Source organism: Chamaea fasciata, unplaced genomic scaffold (genome assembly GCF_029207755.1).
Source record: "Chamaea fasciata isolate MVZ Bird 193981 ecotype frontalis unplaced genomic scaffold, bChaFas1.0.hap1 SCAF_5, whole genome shotgun sequence".
Classification (NCBI taxonomy): domain Eukaryota; kingdom Metazoa; phylum Chordata; class Aves; order Passeriformes; family Sylviidae; genus Chamaea; species Chamaea fasciata.
The window spans coordinates 36320557-36347415 of NW_027094090.1; the positions used below are offsets into that span (position 1 = coordinate 36320557).

Here is a 26859-nt window from a genome sequence, read left to right on the forward strand (position 1 = left end):
TCCTTGTAGAATTTTGTGTTTTAACTCAACTATGGGGGAAGCTTTCAGTGTAAAATTAACTAGAATCTCATGTATAATTGACTTTGGCAGGAAAAAAAGAGATTGTAAAGGTAAGGTGCAAGATCTTCTATTTCCTAATTACTAGCTCTTTTTAAGTATACCAGGTAAGAAATCATTATACTAAATTTTGCTTACAACTAAGAAAAATATTTCTTCCTAAATACAGGTTTGTGTTTTTTTAATGCTCTTTCAAAGTAGATTAATATAGTGAAATTTTTACTTTAAGCAGTTAACTCATAACAGTTAGAGATCAGACATAAGTGAATATCAACATTTAGATGAAACATTTTTTCAAGAAATTAAGTACAGGTTTGGAGAATGTCAGTGTCTCTTCTAGCTTCGTGTCATTTTCTGCTCATCTTGAGACAGCAGTTCAAATGACATTATGATGAGTGCTTTGAAGTCATGTGAGTTCAAACCTTCTGAGTTCAGGGTTCAGATGAAGCTTTAGTTTCAGAAAAAAAACTTCACTCAGCTAGCTGAATTCACATAATTTTGAATCAGTAGGCAATTCATTAAAGATGAGATACAAACTTTGCAGCAACTTTTGCCTCAAAGTAAGGACTCATTACAGGGTTGCCGTGTTGAAACAAGAATATGCATTTCATCAGAAACTATGGTTGAGATGGGAAATTCAATAGAAAAGTTAAGTTGTATTTTTGAGGGCATTCTTAACTGAAAGACCGCTTCTCAAATTTTCAGCAATCCTGAATGTGCTACCACCTTATTTTTAAGTAGCGGCAGTGTGCAGTTACTTGGAGCACAAAGTGGTAAGTAATTTTTGGTGTGTCTGCAAAACATGTTTGGTTCCTTCAGGACTTGCTGAATCTTATCACTTTCAGGTTGAAGCACAGTCTAGGTGTGCAATACCTGAAAAGTATTTTCATGGATGGTAACCTCTGACAGTTGTTGCTGGAAGTTGACTCAGTATACCAATCACATCATAAATCCACTTTTCATTTAAGTCTTATTTACTGTTTCTTGAATGGAGGTGATTTTCCTTTACAGATTTCGTCTGTGGTGTTTGAATTAGAGGATAAGCTTCATACTCTGTTGCCTAGTATTTTAAAATGCTCTGAAGACAAATGCATGAGGGAACCTCTCTGTTCATCTGTTTGCTTCGTGACTTTTTCAGTGAAGGCAACTACATACATGGTGGCAAAAAATGATCTTGGAGAGTGAAAGTGGCCTTTTTTTATGAAGGGCTAGTGGTCAGTATGTGTTGTTTCCTTCGTTAATGCTCTGTTTTTGTACTGCATCCTCTCATTCTGTTGGTATGCGTTTGGCATAATTCCTCTGGTGTACAACCAAATCAAAGCTCTATCTAGTAAACAGAGTGGAGAAATGAAACAGAAATTGAAGTAGCTGGCAGAATTGCTTAAGAACTCCAAATCAGCTATCCATCTGCTTGGCAATATAAGCAGGTGGTCATGATTGAAAAGAAAATACATATCTAATTCTCCTTCCCAATACTTAAACCTGCTGGTGTCTTCCTTAACTATAAACTCCTAGGACATCTACATTCTTTTATAACAATAAAAGTTGTCAGTCAGTCTGAAAATGTCTCAGTAAATTTTGCAAGATCTTTGACAGAAAATGCAGAAAGGAGGATTATGAAGGTAGATATGGAACTGTGACATGTTTGCCGCTGATCAATGTAGAATGTGCAAATTATACACATAATTGAAGCACACATCAGAGATGTAAATTAAAAAAAAAAGTTTGTGAATTACTCAATGTATTTGCAAAAGATTACTCTTGCAAAGCGAGAGAGAAACATTGCTTTCATTTGCAAGTACTCAGGAGACTTCCTGTACTATGACAACTTAGGATTTGTAACCATGTAGACAGAAAGAACTTGATTTTGGCTCTCAGTGGACCTTATCTGGCCTTAATGTATTTTACCAAACCTTAGACTTCCTCGTAGGTTATATTCTTCTGGTTTGTTAAGCTTCATCCTGCAATATATTTTGTTAGAACTCAACTGCTGGTACTGTATATGCTGGTGTTCTTCAATTGCTTCCAAAATTTGCTCCTATTTCTTTTTCCTTAGGGTGTACTTTCCCTGTAAACCCAAATAATTGTGTCTTGCAAATGCTTGTTCTCTTAGGCATGAAAGATCACTTATCTTTTTTGTATTCTTGATGGCTAGTAAAGCTCTTGTGGAGACAGTATTTTCAGAAAATTTGTCAGGAAAGTAATTTGCAGATTTGCACACCAATGTTAAGCTTTATTCATGTAGATTTCGCAGTCCATAAAGTGTTCAAATGGCTGTCCCAGAACAAAGGCAATGCCTTTAATATTGAGGCCTTTGATCTCTTTTGCGTACTAATTATCAGTTTGGGCTTTCATTATGCTGCGTCTTTAATTCCTTCTTTTTCTTTCATTTTAGTTCTTTTCCCTGGTATTTCTTATTAATTTTTAGAAATTATTTTTATGTGACTGTCTTTAAGTATTACATTACTGTCATGTTAACTTTTACATTATACCTCAATGTGATATTGCAAAATGACCAGCAGCAACCCCTCTCCATTACATCATTGTTACCTTGTTATACACAACAATTTTTTCTTGAAGGTAAGTGCTTCTTGAAAGTACAGTCTTTTTTGCCAAAAATCTTATTTTGCAATTTCTTTCTTTCCATTTAGAGATAGACTAGTTAAATGTTGGGCACGCTGGTGGAGATTTATGCATGAAGACTGATCACTATCTCTCTTTTTCCCAAGAAGAAGGTGAATTTGACTGTTTGCTAAGGAGGAGACAGCACAGAAAAAAGACAAGTCTAGGAAAATCTTGTGCAAAGCAGAGAAGGTCTTTCTGGTCTCTCATGAAGAGACAAATACTTCAATCTAGTGACCACAGACATTTGTGAATAATCAGAAAATATAGATATTTTAAAGACATGTTCCTCTGATAACAGCACTTCAGTCCCTGCACCTGGAAGCTTTCTAAAGAATGAGAGCCACCAGAAATAATTGTCATGTGTTTTATTTTCAACACAGGTCTGGTGCTTCAGACTTTGACTATACACAGTTCAAGGAAAGCTATGAGGAGAAGAGATGAAGTGTTGGAATTCCAAGTGCACAGTAGGAACATAGGGAGTAGAAGAGATTCCTTCCTCTTTGTCTTTAGAGTGAGGCACAAATCTGTGTGGAAGCAGCTCTGTCCTTATTTCAGACTCACCTTGTGCTGCTTTGATACCCTTCCTGCTCAGTGCCCTGGCCCTGTATTAGCGTTGCACTTGCATGTGGCTACTGAAACTTTCCAAGCAAGGCTGCAAGACTCACCTGAAGCCCTCTTTTCCTCGCAGGTGGATCACAGTCTTGGCTTTTTTCTTGCAGTTGTACTCCCTCAAGGAAGGGTCGTCTTGAAGAGCATTTTGTCATTGTTTCAATGTGTAGCTGCAAACCTGACACCTATCATGTTGCCAGCTTGCTGGTCTCATTAACCACATTCCAAGATTGATTTCCTTTACAATTTCTGTCCTGAGTGTTTCTTTACTCCTGTAGGTGTCAGTTAAAACAGATCAATTCCACTGTATGCATAGAGTAAAATAACTAGGGAACAGAAAGCCCTTCTTCCATCAATATAAGCAGTTTGGTCACACATACTGACCTTTTCCCCTTAATGTGATCTTAGGACTTCAAGAGCTGAAGTAGTGTTTTGTCAACATAATTAAGGCAGTTTTAGTTTCTTTCTGCACCTCTGCTTCTTGTTGCCTCTTCAATCTGCAGGCCGCTTGTCAACCAGCATCTGTGCCTCCCTTGAGTTATATTTGAGCCTCCTCTAATCTACTCTCTGGGGCTTTATGCTAAAGGGAAAGACTGGGAATGTTATGGAAATCCTTTTAGTTCAATAAATTAAGCTTTTTAGGTCAAAAGCCTTCTTAATTTTCACTAAGCTGTAGGTTTGAATTTTTGGAGGCATGCTGACCATTCCATTTGTATCCCAGTGTGACAGTCCTCTGTAAATTTCAAGGAAAACTTTTCATCTGTGGTAACTTGAATGAACGATCATGAATATCAAGTTCTACTTTTCAGTCCTTCAGGACATGACCGAGGAAACAAACAGAAAACCAAAATGTAGCCTGCTCTTTTTTTATGTTCCGTAGTTTTTTTCTTACAACTTCACTTTATGTTTTCCATGTGCTGATTTTCTTGATTCTGGTTCTATATTTAAGGTATTAATTTTTGATTCTTCAAGGTCCTTTTAATGAATTAATTCCAAACAGTAACAATCCACTCACACAACTGTTTGTCTTCTGGGATTCAAACCTGAATTTGGAGACAGGTCTGTGTGTTCACATCTGTGTGTGTTACATATCATGCATTTGATGAAACTGGGGCTTTGTTACTGACTGATAGAGAGAGAATGTGAGTGAAGTGTAACCAAAATATCTACAATTTTTACACCTCAGCAATTTCACCCCTGAGTAGGACTGTCATGATAATTGTTTCTCTACACTTTTTTCCCATTAAAAAAGGACAGCTACTAACTGCTTATGCCTGAGAAAATTTGGAAATTAACAATGATATGAAAAAGACATTACTTTTTGTTTTACAAACCTTACCTCAAGCAGCCAGATGAGAACAGTAAGAGCGTGTAGGTAATTGGCTTTCCTGCACCCTGTGTTTTTAATTGCCTGGATATGCAGTCAGCTCAAGGTACATTTCTTGTGCTCTAATGAATTTTAACATAAAGGTTTAATTCTAGGTAGATCAGCATTGGAAGAGCTTTTCAGCTGTCTTATAAAAATAATTTAAAGTAACACATTGATACCAAAACCTTGCCACCCAAGAAATTAAACATAGAATTTATTATGTAATTGTGTGCGTATTTTATCCAAGGACATCAAGGTGGCTTTTGAAGAACAATGCAGCATTCCCCAGAGTTTCTTTATATCATGGCAGTAGGTTGACATTGATTTAGGAATTGTTATAACTTAGATAAAGTTTGAGATATGTCATTTCAGGTGAAAAGGCGTATTTAAACCTTATGTAATTTTTAATTTACTCTTTACATTTATTTATGACTTGAAAAAGCAAGTAAAGAAAGCTCTTCTTTCCTGACACAGTGTTTTGGATGAAATACATCTAAATGAATGGAATATGAGAAGTTTAAGGGCATGTCATTTCTCAGCTGAAAAAGCCTCACCTGGTTTTACTGTAAAAATGAGTGCAGGACAATGCATAGAGTGTACATGAACATTTCATTAATGTTGCTGCCAGAGTAAATAGGCAGCAATTTTGAAATACCTCTGCTAACCATATTTATAGAAGGTATTGAGAAGAAATGCTTATGTTGGATGGTGTTTGGGTTTGTACCTGCCTCTGATGTAGCTGTGACTTTGACTATGTCATTTAACTACATGCAGCTCTATTCCCACTCGTGAAGAGAGATGATAACGATTTCCTTCAGATGGTAGCTACGAAGTCTGTAGATGGCTCAAGCTCTGGAGGAGGAAGGACTTCTATACTATAGTTATGAAAGACAGCACAAGCATCTGCTGCTCACTGCTGTGACCTCTCTTCATTGTCGTGTCCCACCCTGAACTGCTATGTGAATTTGTCACTAAGAGCCAAGTAACTTAAACTTCACTAAATAAAAAAGTAGTAATTGTATTTAGCCGTCTTTGTCAAAAATTTTTGTACCTGCATATGCAATGAGCTCAAGGACTTGTAGCATCTATTTTTATGATTGAAGATTCTGCCAGTTTGCCTCTCTCCCCACCCCTTTTAAGCGTGTACGAGTGAGTAGTCATAATCAGAATTCCAGTCCGCACATATGGATGCATTTTGGTTCCATTAATGCTCTTTAATTTCAGTCAAGTTTCATTGCAGCAAAGGATCTCAAGTTTGAGTCTATTCCAAACACCTGTTCAACATTGTAGGAGGTCATAGTGGTTTACATTCAAAGCAGGTCTGTTTTTAGTCAGCTGGAATAGTAGTCAACTGCCTCTGGTAACTGTGCATCATTTCTAAATTTCTGTAAATACGTATTTGTGATTCTACTACATATGCTGTATTTCAGGAAAAGCAGAGATTTCTGACAGATGTCCTACATGAAGTGATGTTGCTGGATGGGTTGGCCAGTTCACATCCAGTATCCCAGGAAGTGCAGCAAGCCTCAGACATCGACAGGGTGTTTGACTGGATTGCCTATAAAAAGGTGAGACTAACTAAGCTTATCTATATGATACAGATTTGTCAGTAGCTATAAGATCGTGTTCCATCTGTAAAAGAAATACCCTTGTAAAACTATGTATGGAAAACTAATCTCTGTGGAATGCATTTGGAGTATTCTACAGTGATTATAGCCAATTACATTCAACATAGCAAGTGTTACTAAATGTTATAAATAAACTTGGGAAGCTGTCAGAATTCAGTAAGATGATTTAGGGCTTTTTATTACTCTTTATTTTGTGACAGGGTCTGACTTGTGTTAGATGCTTTAAAAAAACAGAAGGATATGTAGTTTTTATCCTATTGAAACTCTCTAGAAAACTTACCGAGGCCTAAATTTAAATGTAAAGCTTTTTCTATGCATGAGAGTTTTTCTGTCAGCTGGTGAAAATTCTGAAGTCATTGCTGAACAGTGAGAGTGGAGAAACTGCCTTCTGGTGGGGTGAAGGAATATGTATTCAAGCAATTTTTAATTGCGTTTCAATGATTAGAAAGTCTTTTGGCCGGTTTCTGGATTCAACAGCTTCTGTGCAGGAGTGAGAGGGTTTCCCCTCCTCCATAACATGACTGGGCTTGCTGTTAGCATGTGGCCTGAAAGCTGGTGTTTCCCATCATACCACATGTTTATTCTCTACTACAGGCTATGACATATTAAACTGTGCCTGAGTATCATGGCCAGTGTGTTTCCTACGTGACACAGTGGCCGCTGCCTGGAGCCTTCCTGTACAGGAGCTCTCGGATGATGATTCAGTTGCAAGAGTCTTTTGACGGTGGCCTTTGTGTCTAATAATCTTTTCTTTGGCATCATTTTCTGCCTAACAGCAGACTGTAGCAAGGCAGCATAGAGCTGACTTGATGACTGAACCTCCAGTTTATCCAGTGCTCATTCTGGGCTGAAAAAGAGGTCTTATCCTTTCTTGTAGTCACGAGTTATTCCTAGACTGCAAAAACTTGGTCCTCTTCCATGAAAGGATCATACACCTTTAAGGATGGGCAAATGAGAGTGTGTGTGGGGGGGTATATGTGACCATGTAATAGGTACCTGTGATGTAATATAAAAACACAGAATACCTATGAAAATATTTTAAAATGCTGCAGTTGCTCAAGAGCCCAAGTAAAATTTTCAAAAATCCCTTACCTGTCTTGGAAAATATTGCTCTAGGTCAATTAAGCTATAACAGCCAGCAGCTTTCAGCATACTGAATATTCTTGTTTAAATCTTTCAGTCATATGCTTTCTGGTGATAGCTAGACCTCGGTAAGTTCAGAGGCTTATCTCACATGAGTATCTTCATATTTCAATCTACTTATTTTTTCTAATTTATACAGTAATAGTACTATTTTATAGTTAATCCTAGTACATGACAATTTTATGAACACTCTGCAACCATCAAGTAATTTTCATTTACATTGAAATGACAGATAGGACAATAGGACACATCTGTGTACTGATAGCTGTTTTATTCAGGCTAATAGAATCAGTCTGTTTATTGTGGAAATTACAGTACAATCTTTGTCTTGTATCTATCTGTGTAAATGCTCCTTTTTTCAGTGTAGTAGTGGCCATGCCCAGTGGATACAGCAGCATCTCTCCACTTAGCTGCTCTGGTGGCCAGTTCTCCTGAGTCTTAGGTGACATTGGACGTGTTCATATCAGGGTACGATCCTGTAAATTTTGAGCCCAGTTACCAGATCTAACAAACCTCAGGGAATGGAATTTTTTTCCTGTCTCGTAATGGTCTGTCTGCTATTCTCTGTAATTGTTCATCCTTTTGGTTTAAGATACAAGCTTAATTGTTTAATAGGAAGCATACAAATTTAATTAACAGCATACAAGCCTATTGTTTAATCAGAAGAAACTTTCCTGACTGACTTTGTAGCTGTTCTTTTCACTGTTTCTTACACCTTTTTTGAAACACCTGACACTGTTCCTTCTGAGGATAAATTAGAGCAAATTCCACATATCTGACATCTTACATTGTTTCTTTCCTACAAAATCTTGTATGCATGCATGCATTGCTGACACTGAAAATCAGCTATGGAAATAAGCTCATTTATTAGATATTCAGAATGGAGCCTATTCTTCTAGCTCTCTAGTGTCTTCCAATATAAATACTGTGAATAGTATGTCAATAAAATCTAAACTTTAAAATTACACTTAAGGCTTTCACCTGGTCAGGTGTGTCAGTAAAATCCAAACTGTAAAATTACACTGAAGGCTTTCCTGTGGTCAGGTGTGTGCTCAAATATTTTCAGGTGCCACAAAGCCCTTGACACACAATGAGCCCTGCTGGAGGGAAGTTATTACTGGTATTTCTGGGATGACTTTTTGGTTGTCTTTGGTTGAGTGACTTTTTAAATTGCTGTAAAATACTAAGCTGTCAGGAATTTTAATAAAATATTTTTAAACAGTTTGCCACTATGTGCAGTATGTGTTCTCTACATTTTTTTTTTTTTTTTCATTGTCTTCTAACTTTTTTTTTTTTAATGTCCGTCTTGTGCTCCTTGAGCCCTTGGATTGCCCATGTGATCTCTATTCTGTCTTCACAATTTTCTACATGATATTGAAATGATGAAACTTTCTCCCATATAACTTTTTTTCAGTGAAATGACAGTCATAGAATGTCATTGTTATTTCATTGTCTTTACTGTCATCAGGATGGCATAAATCAGACACCATGAAAGTACCCATCTCTGCTAGACACTCAGCTGTCATTCTAAAGACATGCCTTTCTCTACGCACCTCAGAAATGACCATTGAAAATGTGCTATTTAATTGCCTCCGAGTTGAATGTATTTTTCATTTCCACTTTCTCATCCTTGGTGATTGCATGTGTGAAGAAATCCATGACATAAACCTCTGAAGAATGGCATTCAGGTAATCCCACAAGCAGAGTGAAATAGACACTACAGCCTGGCAGCACACAATATTTTTCCACTGAAACAGTTGAGGGTAAAGTTTACTTCTTTGAAAAGCATCATGCTAGTCATTCTTCAGGATAGAAGCATGTCATCCTCCACTAGAGTCACAAATAAGTAGAGAAAAATGAGAAGTCGTGATAGTTCATTAATAAACAGTACTGGTAGATGATTCAAGGCTCTCAAGTTGCATCCGAGAGTGCATGTGTCTTCCTAGTGCAGCTGGAAGTGAGATAGTGTCCTCCCACGATGACGGGAAAAGTGGTTATATCCCAAGTGCAGTAGAAAATATAGCCTGTTGAACACAAGAGTAGAACTGAGAATTGTTAAATCAAAGCAAAAAGCGTGACAGCCTTTCCACACCAGAAATAACTGACAGCAGGAATCGTAGCCCTGGAGAGCTGCAGCATCAGAGGAGGAGAGAGTGCAGCAAGAATAACATAAGGAGCAACAATCAGCATGGAACAACCAGCTCTAAGAAAATGGAGAAATAAGGCAGCTGCATCTCAAAGGGAGCAGCCAGACCCAGAGCAACCTGAGGGAGAGCCATCTCAGGCAGAGCTAAAGGAGTCATAGCCCTAGATGAGCAACCACAGCCAGATAAGAGAAGGGATGAAAGGATGTGCAGAGAGCCAGATATCTGAAGTCGTTTCTGTCAGCCTGCTGTGTGCTTTGAAGTGTGCTGGTTGAAGATTCTGGCAGCAATCAGTGCAGGCTAGACCATTATGATGGAATGTAGCAATGTAAGTATTCCCAAAAGAATATGCCTTGGCAAGTGACAAACACTAATCAAAACAAGGAGAAGAGGATGACTGGAATAGTCCCTCCCTGTAAGCTAAATTAACCTCAGCAGTGAGATCAGTTACTGGCCTTGACTTTGTAATGCAAACAATTAATTGTTTCCTAAACCCTTGTATGTATAACTTCCTTTTCTTATGTATAACTTCCTTTTCTTTTTTAACTCTATGCTACATGTTTCAAATTTCCTTTTTCTGCTTTCAGTGTCAAGTGATGGAAGGAAAATTTATTTCTGATGTTAATAGAGGGAAACCATGCTTCCTGCTTCTCCTCAAAAGCAACATTCTGCATTAGGAGATCTGTTCAGCTAAAACTTTACACAAAGAAAAATGCACCTCTTGCTTGCATTCTGGCAAAGGAGAATTTAAGAAATAGAAAGCGGTGGCTTGCTCACCCTTTTGAGTGTAATTCTCTTTGAAAATTTACAGTGTAGCATGTTCTGCAAGAATGTGGGAGAATAGGAAGGCTAATGCAGTCACTGGAAAGGCTCTCTAAAAGCTTCATTCATTTACACTTCTGTTCCTCAGGCACTGGGAAGCACATTCACACTGAAATAACAAAATAAAGTCAGACCAAGACAAAACCCCCAAACCATCACCCCATATTTTGTTCAGGATTAGTAGTTCATAAGAAAGCTAATTCACGAGTGCAATGAAATTGTGATGATGCGCATCTATGAAGTGACAGAAGAGTGAGAGTAGCTCATTAACAATGAAAGCAATACTAGATAGATAAATCCTTATAAATTGTAAAATAGGTTGTAATTTTTCTTTTAGTTGAATTGACAGCATAAAGTGGTATCAGACTAATTGAAAGTCTTACAATAGAGAGGGCTTTGGAATGCACTTGCTTGCCATGGTGTAAAGGGAGAGCTTTTTGTTCTCCCTAATTTAGCTGTACTGTTGTCTGTGTGTGCCATTAAGTCATAAGGGTGCACATTGTGGGATGCTGATTTTTCTTCCATGACTTGTGAGTGCAACAGGTCAGTGCCCAGACTGCAGAAGGTGCTTTCAGGAGCTGTTTGTTCCTAATGCATTGTAACAGAGGAAGTATCTTGTAATGAAAATAATGTCCTTCTGTTTCCATAAAAAGGATATAAGTTGTTACTTCTCCCAGTATGAAAGTCATTGAAATGCAGTCAGTGATATTGATAGGTTCAAGTTCAGAGCAGCCCCAAGAGTGCCTGTCCTAAATTTTGGAGGCTGTCCCGGTTCAGATGGTGGGTGCCAATGCCTACAGCTAGTCAGGTGCTTCAAGATACTTAAAATACTTCTCTTAACTCATCTTTGTACCATCCTCACTCAAGCAGGAGCAGGACGTTGTTAACCCTTTACACTGGTTAGTTTATGCTGGGTATTATTTTCTGAAGAAGAAGCATGGAAACTACAGTGTGCGGCATATAAGCAGCTGCACATGAGCAGTGTTTCAGGAGTGTTATGTTCCACGTGCCAGGGACAACTGCATATGGGTTTGACTGGAAATAATAAAGATGGAGCACAAATGTTAATAAAAGCACTTTATTTTAAAGAAGAACTCATTAGACTAGACTGCTCCATCAAGGTAGAGTTGTCGGGAAGACATGACCTGTGTTGGTACAGGCCTTCGGCCTGTTTCGCATGGAAAGGCTTTGGCAAATGGCAGCTCCCCAGGGCTGGAGGAGATCATCGAAGCAGAAATGGCAGCAGTGGGTCTAGACACTGTGTCCTACCATCCTTTCTTCCCCAACAGGAAGCCATTAGAAGGAGCAAAATAGTGCATCTTTGTCTCAGATGTATTCATGGCTTAAAATTGAGCATTCATAGCGACATAGAGGTACTTGCACTTGTACTTGCACCTGACATGCACTTGCCTTTTCTGCCTCTTTGTTTCTGCTTTGTAATGATAATTTTCAGCAAAGGGCAAAGCAGAAAGTTACAGGTATTTTTTTTTTTCCTGAAGGAGTCCAAAAAAACAATGCTGGTGCACAGGCAAGGGCTGATTTTGCTGATACACATCCTGGTTTAGATCAATAACAGAAGAGCAACAGTTACAAGTGTTAAAGTAACTTGGAAGAAATTGTAAGAATTAGAAATAGAAAATAAATTTCAGTTAATGAAATAGAGTAAAAGGAACAAAAAACATGACATAAGAATATGGTCAATATTTTTATCAGGATATGATCCTGTAAGATTTCTATTCAAAAGAGGTCTCTCTGGAAAAAACTCTGGCACACTGTTTCATTGTTTTTGCTGTTCTTTTTAAAGGTATGCTTAAGTACCAAATAACTTATGAAGCTTAAAGGAGGTATTTAAAAGGGGAAATTAGAATGACAGGTTTAGTTATAGATAGTTGCAAATCAGTCTTAGGCAAATGGATGGAGATTCTTATATGGTATTTATTGAACTAAAAAAGAATATTAAGTTTTCTTGAATATTTTCATATAAAGGCAGTTAATAAAAAAGTTTAAAAAGTTCCTTTGTCCTTGTCACTAGTGTCAGAACGTGTAAGAGGGATTTTGGTGGTGAGGCCAAGTAAAACTCCTGTTGTAAGTTAAGTCACGATAGCATTTTATCTAGGTAGTGGATAACATTATAGTATTCAAGGAAAATGATGTGACAATATCCAGCTGAAGAATATGATTATTTATGGTCATATACCCCTGAATTTTCTTCTATGTGTCATGTTCCTAAAATTTGCAGTGGAATTTATGTCTAAGAAAATCATTTCACCAAAGCCATCTTACTATCTGACCATTTTGGTATTATCCAGCCCTAGAACAACTGTGTTTGTCAGAATAGAAATTGATTATGATTTCCAAGTGAAAAGCTCTCCTTGAATATAATGTTGCTTTTTAAGTGATGTTTTGGCAACAGATAAATGGCCTTTCATTCTGTAAAAAAACCTAAGGTAAGGTGCCTTTGTGCATCTTTGAGGATTTAATAAATACATAACAAGTTTGTAGGTATATTTGTTGAGGTGAAAAATACTGGTTTACCCATGCTGCAAATAAAGTTTTAAAAACCATGTAAGTTTATTTTCTTCATTAAAATAAATCCTGGCTTTATTGCTGAATATTAACAGCGTGTTAATTTGTGAGTGTGCACTGCTTGATAAGCAAATAGCATTGGAAATTCTGTTTCTTAAAAAAGTATAGAAGATTAATTAAATGATTTTTTTCTAGTCTATATCATTAAAATCAAGTAGGGATGGTTTTGTTTGAGCTCCTTTAAACACGTATAATCCCTTTATTTTTAAAAATTGTTGCCAAGTGCAAGGAAACCACTCAGAGCCACAATCAGCCAAGTACATAGATGTTCAACTTTTTATGTGTAGGCTGTGGAATTTATTTGCGTTTCTTGTGTGCTTAAGGTACTTCAGTGCCTTCATTACTGAATGATTGCCTGGGTGAAGACCCTCATGATTGTCTCATATTGTGACATTTGGTACCAGTATGCTGCATGATCTGCATATACCTATCTCTTTCTCTGCTTCTTTCCATGGCTTTTATGTGGGTTATCCAAAGACAAAGCCTCTAGGAATTAATTTAAGCATTTTACATTTCTGTCACAGGGAGGAAATCATAGGCATATGTTTACTCATTTAAACAAGTATGTTCTGTTACCCTAATCAAATAAGGAAGCATTTGCACTTACCAAATTCACTTGCATTAAGCTTCATTTTTTTCTTGTAATATTTGGAGGTGCCATTGGAGAATACAGAAAATAGCTACGCTGTTGTATTACAGTGCTCAGTTTCTGAAAATGAAGGAGGAATTTAGTGCTGGTGACTCATGATACAATCTAATTAATTCCCTGAAAAGAATTTCTCAGTGGGTACTTATGCAGTTCTCAGAGATGAGATAGTTTTGATAGAGACAGCTGAAGAATTCCAGAGAAGCCTTTGCAATTATCTCTGCTCTTACAACTTGATAGAAGTACTTTAGCAAAGGTCTCTCTGGAGCCTGCAACAGGATCATGTTGTAACTGATGTCATGAATAGGACACTCTTGTTTCATAATTGTCAGAGTAAGGCCACATAAGATAAAAGACTCTTCAGATGATAAAGGTAGAAAAGTAAAATACATTTCAGCATACCCTTCTGAGTGGGAGCTGAGGAATGGCTGGACTTCTGTCTTTGTGAGAAAATGAAAAAAAGGAGAGTATACAGTGAATATGTTTGCTTAAGGAAACGCAGCTGAAGTGCAATATCTGTGTTTGAACGTGGTTACCCAGTGTTCAGTTGCTCATATGGGAGAATTCAGTAAATTCAGTGCACTGCATGTAGTGTATCAGCAGATCAGTTAACCAAGTTTTTAAATAATTCATTTACATACATATGCCTCTGTCTAGGTTTAAGCAAATTCTGCAGATGTGACTTAGTCAAAACATACTTCTTTTCTGTTAAATTTCTCCAAGATTCAACATATTTAATTTTGGTGGTTTTTTAAAAATTTTATGTTATTCTTTTTTAAATGTCACATTTTTGCTACATGTTTGATGTACATTATTATTTTGCTTTAATTCATGCTGCGTTTTTCCCAATAAGCTAAATTTCATGGGGTATCCAGCTGTGGTTGCTTAGTACCAACAAAGGATGGTTGTTTTGAAAAACGTGACTTGGATATTACTTTTTGGCTAGTGTCCGCATTACAAAATTAAAGTGCAAATATACATTCTTTGTATAAGTGCTTGGTAACATGCTCCTCTAATATTTGAAATGAACTTAGACTCACAGAATTATCCCAGATTTTGAGAAATAAAGAATAATGTATGAATTCAAGAAATTTAAGCTGAAATTAAATGATACTCACTTACTTAAAAGCCCATTTAATTGTGGATATCCTTAGGCTTCCATTTGACAGAGAACTCTAAAAATATGTTCAGCATTTAAAAGAAAAAACCACAACCTGTATACTGCTTTTATTACATTCACAGTTCTAAAAGAAAATCCTTCTTTGTATGTTGCAGGCGCAACATACAAAGAAAAGATAAGTTTCAACCAGTACTTAAAACACATTAACCGAAAACTGGAAGTTCTTCTGTGTTCTTAGGTGATTCTGGTGAGGTATTGTATGCCTTACTTGACTGTATGCAACAGGTATGGCTCTGGCTTATCTAGGGAGGGCCCTATCATGGTCAAAGTGTAAAAGGGGGACTGAGATTTTTAAGGATCTACCAGGGGAGTGCAATGAATTTTTTTTGTGTTGGACTTCCCTGCTGAAGAACGGGTTAATTCCCATGCTCAGTTTATTCTTTGTAACAGGTTGCAGAAACCGTCAATTTGAGGTAGGTGTGTGGGAAACAGTAGCTGAAGGAACTGTTGTTAGGAAGTCTGCAGATCTGAGTGGCATCCACCTGCACCTTCTGAGGGCAACCAGATATAGAGCTGCAGAACTTCTGGCAGTGGGATGTAGACCATCCTGGCAAATAGTTGCTGTGCCAGAGAATTGCTTGGGCTGGTGAGTTTGTTGTCCTTCTCCATTGAGATGGGGATGCTCTAGGGTATAAAGGATAAGATAACTGAGCATGTGGATTAATATGCTGATCTTGCCTGGTCATCACTGCTGCAAAGGGGATTTTGTTCTTGCTATCCAGCTGGAGTTTCTTGAGGGGAGAGTGAGTAGACAATGGATTTCAAAAAGGTTTTTGACAAGGCACATCACCAGTAGCTCACTGGAAATCATTTAAGGAGAGAATTATGTAATGTGGGTGTACTGTGTCTGATCAATTAAAAAACATCAGTACTAGTATACATCAGGTATGTACTAGTATATTGATTCTCATCTTAAATTAGGAGGTCTTTATGAAAGAATGATGCCTTTGTCTGTGCCTGTATGTGGTCTGAGTCTTGTTCTAATCAGTGAAAAGGAAGCTGATTATTAGAACTTACTATTGATAACAATAGCTCTAATAGTATGAATAAAATTAATTGTAATTGAGGCAGAGGATAGAGTAATTCACATTTCTCCTAGCTAGAGAGAACGTAACCTTAATCGTGAATTGCAGGTTTGTCAGCACAAAGAAACATAACTGTAGGCCTTCTGTTTGTGTCCCATTGTATTTGAAAAACAAGTGGTCTTATTACATATTAATCAAGACTGATTTTGAACTGACTACTGTGCAGTAAAAGAAAATTAATAGATTACCTGTATTTAGTGCTGGTTTCGGTTTTGTTTATTTAATGAGATGAAGAAGCAGAATTGGTGGGTGGAGGTTTTGTGGAAAATTGAGGTATTAAATTTCTGTTTTAGAACCTCAGTTATATAATTTTTTTCTGGTAGTTCAGTGTTCCCCTCCTTAGCATCTCACTCCCTGCTTATACCTTGGATACCATGATATCCTGGTTTTTCTTTCCAGGATCCTTCCTGATTTTAGTTTTCATGTCACAAGAGTAATTTTCTGAACTAAATCAGACAGCTTTAATTCCTAAAGAGGGGTGGCAAGGTGGACATTCAGTGGAGATAAATTGAGGTTTGTGTAATTACTGTGATTGATACTTGGTGTTACGCGACATAAATTGATAGGTAAGCCTGCAAGATGCTGTATCGACCTTTGCAAACTTGAAGAGGTGTTTTTCCACTGTTTTCATATTTTTTTAATGTTATTTTGTAATTTACAGGGTAAAATATCTTCAGAGAAATTGCTGTCATCTCACTTGAGATGTTCACCATGTAGGCACCTGCAACTGAGTAGCCAGTCCCCCATCTCCCTGTGCCATCAGTGAAGATAAACAGGCACCTTTAGAGTGAAATTCATCTGTCCTATTTTAGATGCACGTCTTTGGATGAACCAGGATGAACTGAAGTGCTTGCTTCCTATGCCTTTAAAGGAGGTCTAGGCAGCTGCCTCAGCTGTGTACAACTGAGTAAGCATCGTTTAGCTGCAATGTAGGCATTTACACTCAGATGAATCTCAATCCTATGGTTAAAACAAAAACAGAAAAGCACACTAAAGCACAACTAAAAAGAAAAAGAAGTTGATATTGCAGGAAAAAAATGAAAAATTCTGTGGGAAGGAGGATGGAAGAGCTGTGTATTTTCCAGGTCAGCCGATTATGATCTCTTTTCATTCCCCCACTCTAATGCATTTACAGAACAATCAATTATTTTGCCTTTACAAAAAGTCAGCTGTAGTTCATGGTTTCTGTTTTGTGTTGCTGACATTTTTCTCTCATGAGAACTTTTTAGAATAATGACATCATTTTTGGTTCTTCAGAGAATAATACTGAAGGAGTTTCTAGCTTATTTGTATCTCTTCACATATGGCCTCTTGCCCCTGCCTCTTGGCTTCTGCATAACCCTATGTGCAGGTTTGCTGGCTTTTATATGGTTCCCTTCCCTGCAACTGCTTCACCAGTTCTTTATTTCAAGTGCACTTCTTTGCTGTCTGTTCAATATAGAGCGTCTACCTTCAGCTAAGGTAGCAAAGCACTCTGCCCTCTCTCCCGGGCCTTCTGTTGAGTACCTACCCTTGCTAGTCTTATGTAAAAGTATGGCATGTAGAATAAAGCAAGATTTTTGTAATTTGACTGTATATACAAAAGGATCTGTACCAGTTCTGTACCTCCACAATTCCGGAGTTCCCCCAGAGTGGGGAATCAGTCTCTGTATGGCCTTTTTGGACAGTGCAGTTGAATTCATCTCACTGCACTTTAGATGTCTGTGGCAGAGATGGCTACATATGAGCTAGTTACTCAGGCCTGCTTTTGGAGTGAATTACAAGAGATGGGTGTTTTTAGAGTACAATTCCCCCAGTCTGAGGTTTACTATAAGATTAGATAAAGTGCATCCAGAGGTGACTCATAAAGCCCATTGACCATAAGGGAAGTCTAAACAACTAAAGTGATTATAGTCACAGGTGCTACAGATAACTGCATTGAATCAAGTGTATCACTTCCTGTGTGTCTCTGAAGCAGTACTGTGTTGTAGCAGTAGCAGTCATGTTTTTGCGGCTTCATACATAAGACTTAATTTGTTTCCAGTTAAACAAAATTCCATTTGGTAATATCTTCTGTATTAAAAAATTTTTACAAGATGCAAGTTGCAAGTGAAAAAACTAATTATGGAATTCAAGTGTAATAAAATTGAGACATTCAATAAATCATAGAATTAAATTGACTTACAGTAATTGTGATCTGTAGTGACATAAGAGGATCAAGATGTAAAGAGTGGGTCTTCAAAAATTAGTTAAAACTAATTTAGGATCAAGGATGCAATCACATTATTTTATGTTGGCATGGAGAGAATGAGACTGCATGGAGAGAATTAGACTGCATACCTTAGCTCAGCTCTGCATTTTGTAGATTTCAAAGACATGTTCATTTTGCATACAAAGGAATTCTACTCCTCTAGTTTTGGTTATGGATTGTCCTTACATGTTGTGAGTGTACAAGTTTCTTCAGGGGAAGAAAGTGCATAAAATTACATCCCTTCAGGCAGTGTTGGCTCCTGTCCATGAACAAGCCTTTTCTCAAGAGCACTTTGCAAAAAAGAGCTGTATGCACCTAATTTCCATGAAGTAGCCAACATATTCTACTTTCCTTTCCTATAGCAGTGGAGTCACAATGCTGAGGCTGAGAAAGCTTCAACTGTATCATAGAATACATGAGGAGTGAGCTAGGTGATCTTTGGCAAGTGATTTCACTAGGGTATGCCACAGTTTCCTTTTTATTTGCAGAATATTGGCATTGATCTTAGAGAGCACTTGTGAGATCTGCTAATGAGCAGTGCTTCACTAAACCCAGGTAGTGCCATTAATGATTGTATGAATAACTAGTGTATTTGTCTGGGTAGACATATTAAGATAGGGTACAATGGCTTAAGGCAATCCAGATTTTACACTGACAGGAACTAGGTCTGTTTTTTGAATAGGAAAAAGCTGCTTTCCACTAGACCTCTTAAACCGATGTGCTTTACCTCTTGACAAGGTACTGAGTCATCCACTGCCTGGAGGAAGGCACTTATATCATCAATAAACAGTCATTCTGCCCAGTAGGAGAGGCAAGTTCGCTTCTCTAGACAGCCTGTGTTGTTCCTCTGCTGGACAGAGGTTGGCAGAGCAGAAGTGGCTCTCAGATTGAAGTGGGGAGCAGGCTCCGTGTGTGTCGGTGTTCACAGAGTGGTGCTGATTGCTTCCAAAGGACATCTCCTGCAGCAGGACAGATTTGTTGGGATTTTTCTGTAGGTTTAGGTCTAGAAGAGAGGCTTTCAGAAGGTATGGCAGCATAAGTCCTGTGGACTTCACCTAGTTTTCTGCTTTCCAGGCTGATAGGCAGTGGGAATGTCAGAATTTTGGTCCATTCAGATGACCCCAAAGCTATGTATTCAGTTTTTCCTGTAACTGAATTTATTGCCCATACCTTCCTCACCTCCCATGACCATCTGTTTAGGGTCATCTTCCAAGCTCCTCCTTTTAGTAAGTCACTCTTCTTTAGGCCAGTTACTCTCCAGACCTCTTACTTTTTATCCTCCTGCCTGCAAACCTGTTTTGCCTCCTCCCTAGTCAGAGTGCTAGTGTTTGCTGCCTTATCCTGCTCTGCTTCCCAGAGCTGTAAACATGTCGAGAGCTTCTTCTCATCTTATGAATGTATAATTTCTTATGAATGTATCATTTTTCTCTGTTCTGCCCACTCTCAAAAGTTCAGGAAAGGTGAAATGAGTGGTTTCCTCCCATTTCTTTTCCCTCCACCCCAAGGGCTCCATTTGCTCCTATTTATTCTCCCATCTCTCCAAGACACTTCTTCCCCTCTTAAAGCTCTCTTGCTTTTTGAATACATTCCCTTCCTGAAACAAGTCAAGAAACAAGCATTTGTTTTCCCTGAGTGGGGAAGATGGCAGAACTGTGACAAACTTATTGTTCTGCAAGCTATAAGTAGGGTTTCTGGGTTTCCTGAAGGTAATTATTTGATAGAAAGTCTTCTAAAATCACTGTGAAGAGATCTGTCTTGAGAGAATAGTCCTGCCTTGTGCCTTGACTCTCCATTGAGTCTTTGCTAGCCATTTTATTTTGTTTGCTGTATAATGGCCAGCCATAGTCCATCCAACATGTGTCTAAATGTTACCTGTGAGGGGAATTCTATAATTTCTTTACGTGTGTATGATAGTTCTTGGTCTCTGGATAGAAGAAAAGACTCTATGGGCAAGATTACATGGAACTATTTGCTTGCTTACTTTTTACAGAAACTAGTAGAGTCAAGGTGCTTATATAAATATGTCTTTTGTTGCTATGTGAAATTTAAACTATGAGAAAGAAACCAGGGCATCCTGGAATACTAAATAGTGAGTAGGAAAAGGGATGTGTGATGAATGGAAAAATGTCTTCTTGATGAGGATTTTGTCTGATAGGTTTTGTAGGTTTTTTGTTACTGCTACAGATGTTTGGGATTGCCCTGCCCAAATTACTTACAGAATAAATAGGATTTATATATTTATGAGATTTTTAAAAGATCTTCTGTTTATCTGCTTAAATAGATTTCTCTGCTGTTTATCTGCTTAAATGTCTCTGAGAACTTTACTCATTCTGTTTCTCTAGTAATATAAGGGCAATAATATTTCCTGACCTATGGTCTTGTCTGCTCAGTAATAATCTGTTTTGAAAGGCATTATTTCCTATTCTGCTATGTGTTCCAGATATGATTTGTCTTCCAGTAAGATTATATAAAACCATAACAACATATCCTGGCGTTAATAATGCAAACACCATGTTTTGGTTTATTCACTGTTCAATTCCTAAAAGCAGCTCAGTTACTCTGCAACCTATATAGTATTTGTTGTTGCTGCCTATCTTAAGGACTTGTGTTTTCTTGCAATTTACTAATAATTTATAAATATTTTTTATTTGTGTCATTATTTCAAGTGTTGTTTGTTACAGATTATCCATTCAGTACTTAAAAATAGTCGCTGTATAAAAAAGTCAGTGGAATGTGTGTAAAATGATCTAAAAATTGGACAACAGTTATATTTCAAAACTACCCTGAACTTTAATTTAGCAGGAAAAGACATAAAGTCTTGTTTTGAAATCTGAAGCTAGATAAATTCAGGTAAGTGAAACTAGATACCTTCCAGTTAGTAAAATGTGTGTAGTTTCATTGTGAGAGTAAATACTAATTGTGGCACATGGTATAGTACTCTGAAACATTATTCTGATCTTGAATTTTATAAAATAGAAAGAGAAACCATAGGGGTTTTTTTTTTGTCTAAATTACAGTTTGATCTTTATTAATGCAGAATAAATGCTGTAATAGTCCTTTTGGCTTTAGAATCTGTAAATTTTTGAACCTATGTAATGTTGCTCTTTTTTTTTATTATTTGCTAATTGAGTGTTAACCTAATTCCTGGACCTTCATCTCTAGATAAGGTGGTTGAATTCCAGCATCATGTTTTCTTAAAGCCTTTGCAATCATAAGTGTCCTCCCTCTTGTATGGTGATTCAGTACTAAGTATAACATTTAAATATTAGGATTGGAAGACTGATTGACTTGAAATTATATTGTAAAGTGCATATTGTAGTTAAATGGTCACATCAGATCTGCAAAGTTATTTCTGCTTGGAATAGAGCACTTGTGCAGAGGGAAAATACACAGCAATTGTGTTTCTGAGAGTGAGTGAGGAAACACAAAAAGGATGCTTAAAAAAAGCTACTCTTGCAAGTATCTGTCTGTTTCTTGCAGTAAGTACTGAGAATTAGAATCACCTGTCTTTTAGAGCTCTATGCTTTGCCTGAAGGAGAAGAGGGTAAGAACTGCTGTAAGTAGAGAAAGAGTGCTATACAAGTATTTACCTCTCTGCAGGACAGTCTGTAAAACAACCTGACTATTATTAAGTCAAATATATATATCCACATCTTACAAAATTCTAATGGGAATTATTCACTTTTAGTCATCAGATCTTGAAGGCTTTTACAAAGGGAAGTAGTATTGCTGAATCCTGATGTACAATAGTGTAGTGAAGATGAACATATTATGAATAATCACTGAAGTAGAATTTGCAATTGACACTATTTCTTTGCTCTCATTTAAAACTGGGCATTTCTGTTGTGTGCATAGAAGGATTGGGGTCAGCCACCTGTGGAACTGACATGTGCATGCTGCAGCAGTGGGGAGAATATGTTGTTTGACCTGTGCCTTATTCAATATATGGGGGAGGTTATTAACAGTATCACTTTGCCTCCTCACTTTTCCTAGCAAGAGTTTGCATAATCTTCTTTCTTTCTCTCTCTCTCTTTTTTTCATTCTAGCAAAAATAAAGATTGTATTAGCTATTAGGTTTTGGGGATATTAGTGTTGGGTGGAAATGCCTGCTTCTGAGTGTTTTTATTGTATTATATTGGCATTCAAAACTGGTAACTTTGTTTCTCTATTATTTCCCATAGGGTGCAGCTCTGATTAGAATGTTGGCTAACTTTATGGGTCACTCTGTGTTTCAAATGGGCTTACAAGTAAGTAAAGGCATTTCCATCTTTGGGTAGATGTGTATTTCTAGCAGTTTCTCTTGCTGTCTCCTTTTTGTTTTTAGGCTACATTTGCATCAATTTGTGGAAAATTTTCTTTTCTGGATGTAAAAGGGCTATCTGAGGTACCGCCATGTCCCTGAAGCTGAATTTGATTGAAGATGCAATTTCATCTATATTTCTTGATGTATGAAGTGATTGCACTTTAACTGGCACACAGTTTTGTGTAGAGTGCCACATAAAACCACTTTATCCATGTGAGAACTATGTGAAGGACTAGCTGAAAAAGTAGCTACTTCTCTTCACCTGTATTTGACTGCTGTTGTAACAAATAATAACAATATAAGCCAGCTGGAAAATAAACAGCCCTAAAATGAATAATGCTTTTCAGATAAATATTTTTGCCATCCCTTCCTGCACAGCAAAATCCTTGAGCTTTATTTTTACCTTTAATAAGCATGGAGTGTTCTCTGCCTTAATGTTGTTTTGAAAACTCTGTCTTCTAAAAGAAATTTAAAGAGGTAACATTTCTATACAAAGAGAAAGAAATTCAACATGCTGATTACCAAGGATGAACTCCTTTCAGCAATAATTCAGCACAAATTAGTGTTTCGTAAACTATTTAAAAACAAACAAGCCAAAGCATAAAAAACAATGCAATTCCCTCTATTCCATTGGAATCTGCTTGAGTAAATCATGTTACAGGCAGCTGTGATTGATGAATTATGTATGATGCAGCCTGGTACTTAGAAGTGTCCTTTAAAGTAAATTGATGTTCACCTGAAATACAATTATGCTAAGTTAGAAGGAGCAATCAATCTTATCTGTTCTTAGTAAGCTTTTCATTTTGAAATTTAAATAAACTACGTCTAGGATCAGGTCATTTTTTAACAGAATAATTCTACCTCTAACCAAAATAAATTGGAAGATAAAATATAAAACAAAAATTAAATGAGTGCATTGGTCATGTCAGAGAGTTGTTTTCCATGCAAAGGCAATGAAAGGAAACTTGCTGAGGAGATGCAGCTTTTTGGAGAGTTGATAGTACTTTCAGGGTTTGTAGCATAACTTACTCATGGGACCCAACTTGATCATTTGCTTAGTTGTAACACCAGGTCAGATCAATTAGATAAATTTCTCATCCAGATGAGAACTCTTTTAATCAGAAGTTTCCTTCATAAAATCTTGCGTAAATCAAGGGTAAAACCATCATGTCGTTTAAGACAGTAAGACTTCTGTCCTTAGTCCAGCAAACTCCATATTCCAGCCAGAAACTTTTGTCTGGACAGATCCATTCACAGAGGAATTTAGTAGCGCTGTTTCCCAGTGGAGGGTTTTAGAAAGGAAGTTTTAGTGTGCAGATCTTAAACCCTTTTTTTCTGTTTTCTTCTGTGTTTGCCTGAGAAATGACAGCAAGCAAGTTGTCCTGAAATAGACTGAGAAAAAAGTTCAGATCAAAGAATAGCTATGCAGGGATTAATCATAATTACCATAAAGTTGTAATGGAGCTTTAGTTTTTGATTTAAATGGTTTCCTATTATTTCTGCTTTTCAGTGGTTTGGCTCTAAATAGAAACCATTCTGTTTGCTAATGAAAGTCTATGAAAAATCTAACTGTGAAAATCTGACTAGTGCAAGTCTTGGCATCAGTTCAGTAGGAAGATGATTATTTTAACTAAAACCAGTTTAAAATCCAGATAGAGATTTTTCACGTGTATGTCTTCAAGCTGAACAAAAATAAAACAAAGTTCGTAAGTTTTTCATAAGCTGCAAATGATACAGTTGGAAATATCTGTCAATCATTTAATTCTTTCTATTTTGCAAATCTAACAAAATACTGTTCCTGCACTGTACATTTGGGAGGCTATAGCTTTGCTGATGATAAGGGAAACTGGAGGACTAATTTACCCTTTCTGTCATGCACTGGTTTAGGCATTTTAGCTCTTTAGCTTGGTAGCATCACTTGGGTTTTTGAATTATGTTGCGTTGAATCCTATTTTAATATGGAATTCTAATACTCAACTAAATGTCTCTTCTTCAGAATAGCAAGATTGAATATTACTACTATTTATAAATCTTTTCAAATGACGGATATTTTGAAAATGCACTTGATGGTTCATTCCTCCTGTGTTATTCTAATGGCTTGCTGAGTAACTGAGTTCTAAAAGACCTCCACAGCCAGTTTTTCCAGCAGAATGCTGTGGGGAATGGTGGCAAAGGCTTTAGTAAAGTCTAGGTAGACAAAATCCAGAGCCTTTCCCTCATCCACAAAGTAGGTCATAGAAGGGGGTCAGGTTGGTCCAACAGGACCTTTCTTACAGCATACTGACTGGGCCTGACGCCCTGGTTGTCTTGCATCTGCCATGGGATGGCACTCAAGACAATCTGCTCTGTGACCTTCCCTGGCACTGAGGTCAGGCTGACAGGCCTGTCATTCCTCAGATCATCCTTCCAACCCTTCGTGTAAATGGGTGTCACATTGCTAACCTCTGGTTGTCTGGGACCTATCCAGTTAGCCATAACTACTGGTAAATGATGGAAAGTGACTTGGTGAGCTCCCTCAATACCATTGGATGGATCCTGTTAACTTCCACCCACTCCAGGACCCTTCTGTACTGTTACCTCTTCACCCTATTATATTTCTAGTATTGCAATTCCTCTTAGTGTATTTGCTATTCCTATTAGTGTATTAGCTATGTCCTACAAAGTGTTGAAAAGGTGATAAAAAAGAGTAATTCCAAAGTCTTATTAAAATAGCATAAACCAAAATGAGTAGTTCTTTATTTTTGTTTGCACTGTTTGTGGTTTCATCAAAATCAAGGCATGATTCATCATCTTATTAGGAGCTAAAGAATTAGAGCTTTTATATAGGTGATGCTACAACAGATAAGGTAAACTTTGGGTTAAGCAGAGGAAAAAGCAAGGTTTTGAGCAAGAAGCAAATAGGAGTGCTACCTTTTTTGTCAATTTCCTGTTTTTTCTTACTCACCTGGCATGTGGACTTCTTGAAGAGCAGGTTGAGACAGCTTGGGAGTGAAAAATTCCTTATTTGTCAAAGAAAACAATCAATTGTATTAAAAAGAAGAGAGAAGTTGATGGAGGAGAATGAGGCTCTTTGGTGGATATTCTTTACCAATAAATATGAAGGAAATGTACAAGTGTGCATGTGATCTGTAACAGTTCAGCAAACTCTTCTGTTAAGGAGTCTTCAAAGAAGTAGAATTCTGGTAGAAATGCTCATTTTTACAGTGGAGATGTCTTTGTAGAGATTCAAATCTGTCAAGAATAACTGGCCTGTTCCTATGATGGTAAATATACTTGAAAGGCCATTTGATTATGGTGTGGCAGTTCCACAATAAAGCTGCACCCAAGAGACTAGTGAAGGTGTGATTTTTGAAAAGCCCTTCAAAGATATGATGTCTTGAATCATATGACATTTCAAAGAGGAGATTTTGTTACAGACAGAACATTCTCACTGTAGCATTCCATAGACAAAAGCAAAAGAGAATGTATTTCTATTGGCTGTAATGAATAATTGAATAGTGACAGTAGTAGCCGCAGCTGGTAGCACTTGCATATGAGAAAGTTACAGCTATTATTTTTGTAGAAAATGTCTAATAAATTCTTCCTTCTCACAGTAGGTGATTTCTATCTTTATTATAAAGTTCTGGCATCTTTCATGATGTGCAGTTTCTTACGCTCCAGGAAAATTCAAGACGTGCGCATCACTGAATGCCAGTACTCTTCTTACAAAATGGTGTTACTCTTCAGTCAAAAAGCTATTAATCAGGTAAGAAGGCGGTTAGAGTACGAAGAGGCTTGGTCAGCACCACTTGCTCTGATTATGTTTCTGAACTGCACAGATTGATAGAGGTAGAAGGCCTAAGTTTGCCTTATCATTCAGTCATCACTCAGGGTAGTAATGTAAAATATGATACTAGGTCTGTGTGAGATTTTCTTCTATAGGCTGTTGTTTCAACTCTGTGCTTGAAATAGATGGTTTCTTACACATCTGGTGTCACTGGATTGCATTTTTGGGAAGATTTTACTGCTTTCTGACAATGCATCTCTCTTCAAGTAATCAGTGCTTGGTTTTTATTTTTTTCAAATTAAATAGAAAGAAAAGTACCAGTGATTTGAATGTCTGGAAGATTTGTTTAAAAAGGCATCTCCAGTGCTGTAATGAGATATTTCTGCACTGGTTTATTTAAGTTTTCTTATATTTGGTTTGATTATTTTGGAGCCTCATTCTCTATTACTGTACGTTTGACAACACTGCATTTCATTTGCTGTGTGACAGCTCATTGATCACATAGATCTGTATCCTTTTGAACTTCCCTTGCTGCTGTGTATGTGTTCATCACTCACTCTGATTTAGTGCATCATCAGCACTTTGAATTAGTTACCATAAGAATCTCTGCTTCTGTGATAAATTAACTACTTTTTAGACTTCACATTGTACATTTGGAAGAATTTT

General features: G+C 37.2%; 1 protein-coding gene across 1 annotated transcript in view; it reads left to right on the forward strand.

The window, feature by feature from the left end:
- Positions 1 to 26859, forward strand: part of TRHDE (thyrotropin releasing hormone degrading enzyme) — a 213232-nt gene that overhangs the window by 98668 nt on the left and 87705 nt on the right. The window contains exons 6-7 of the mRNA XM_066183262.1: positions 6091 to 6228; positions 22306 to 22371. Coding sequence (XP_066039359.1) covers positions 6091 to 6228; positions 22306 to 22371 — 204 coding nt within the window. The remainder of the gene's footprint in view (positions 1 to 6090; positions 6229 to 22305; positions 22372 to 26859) is intronic.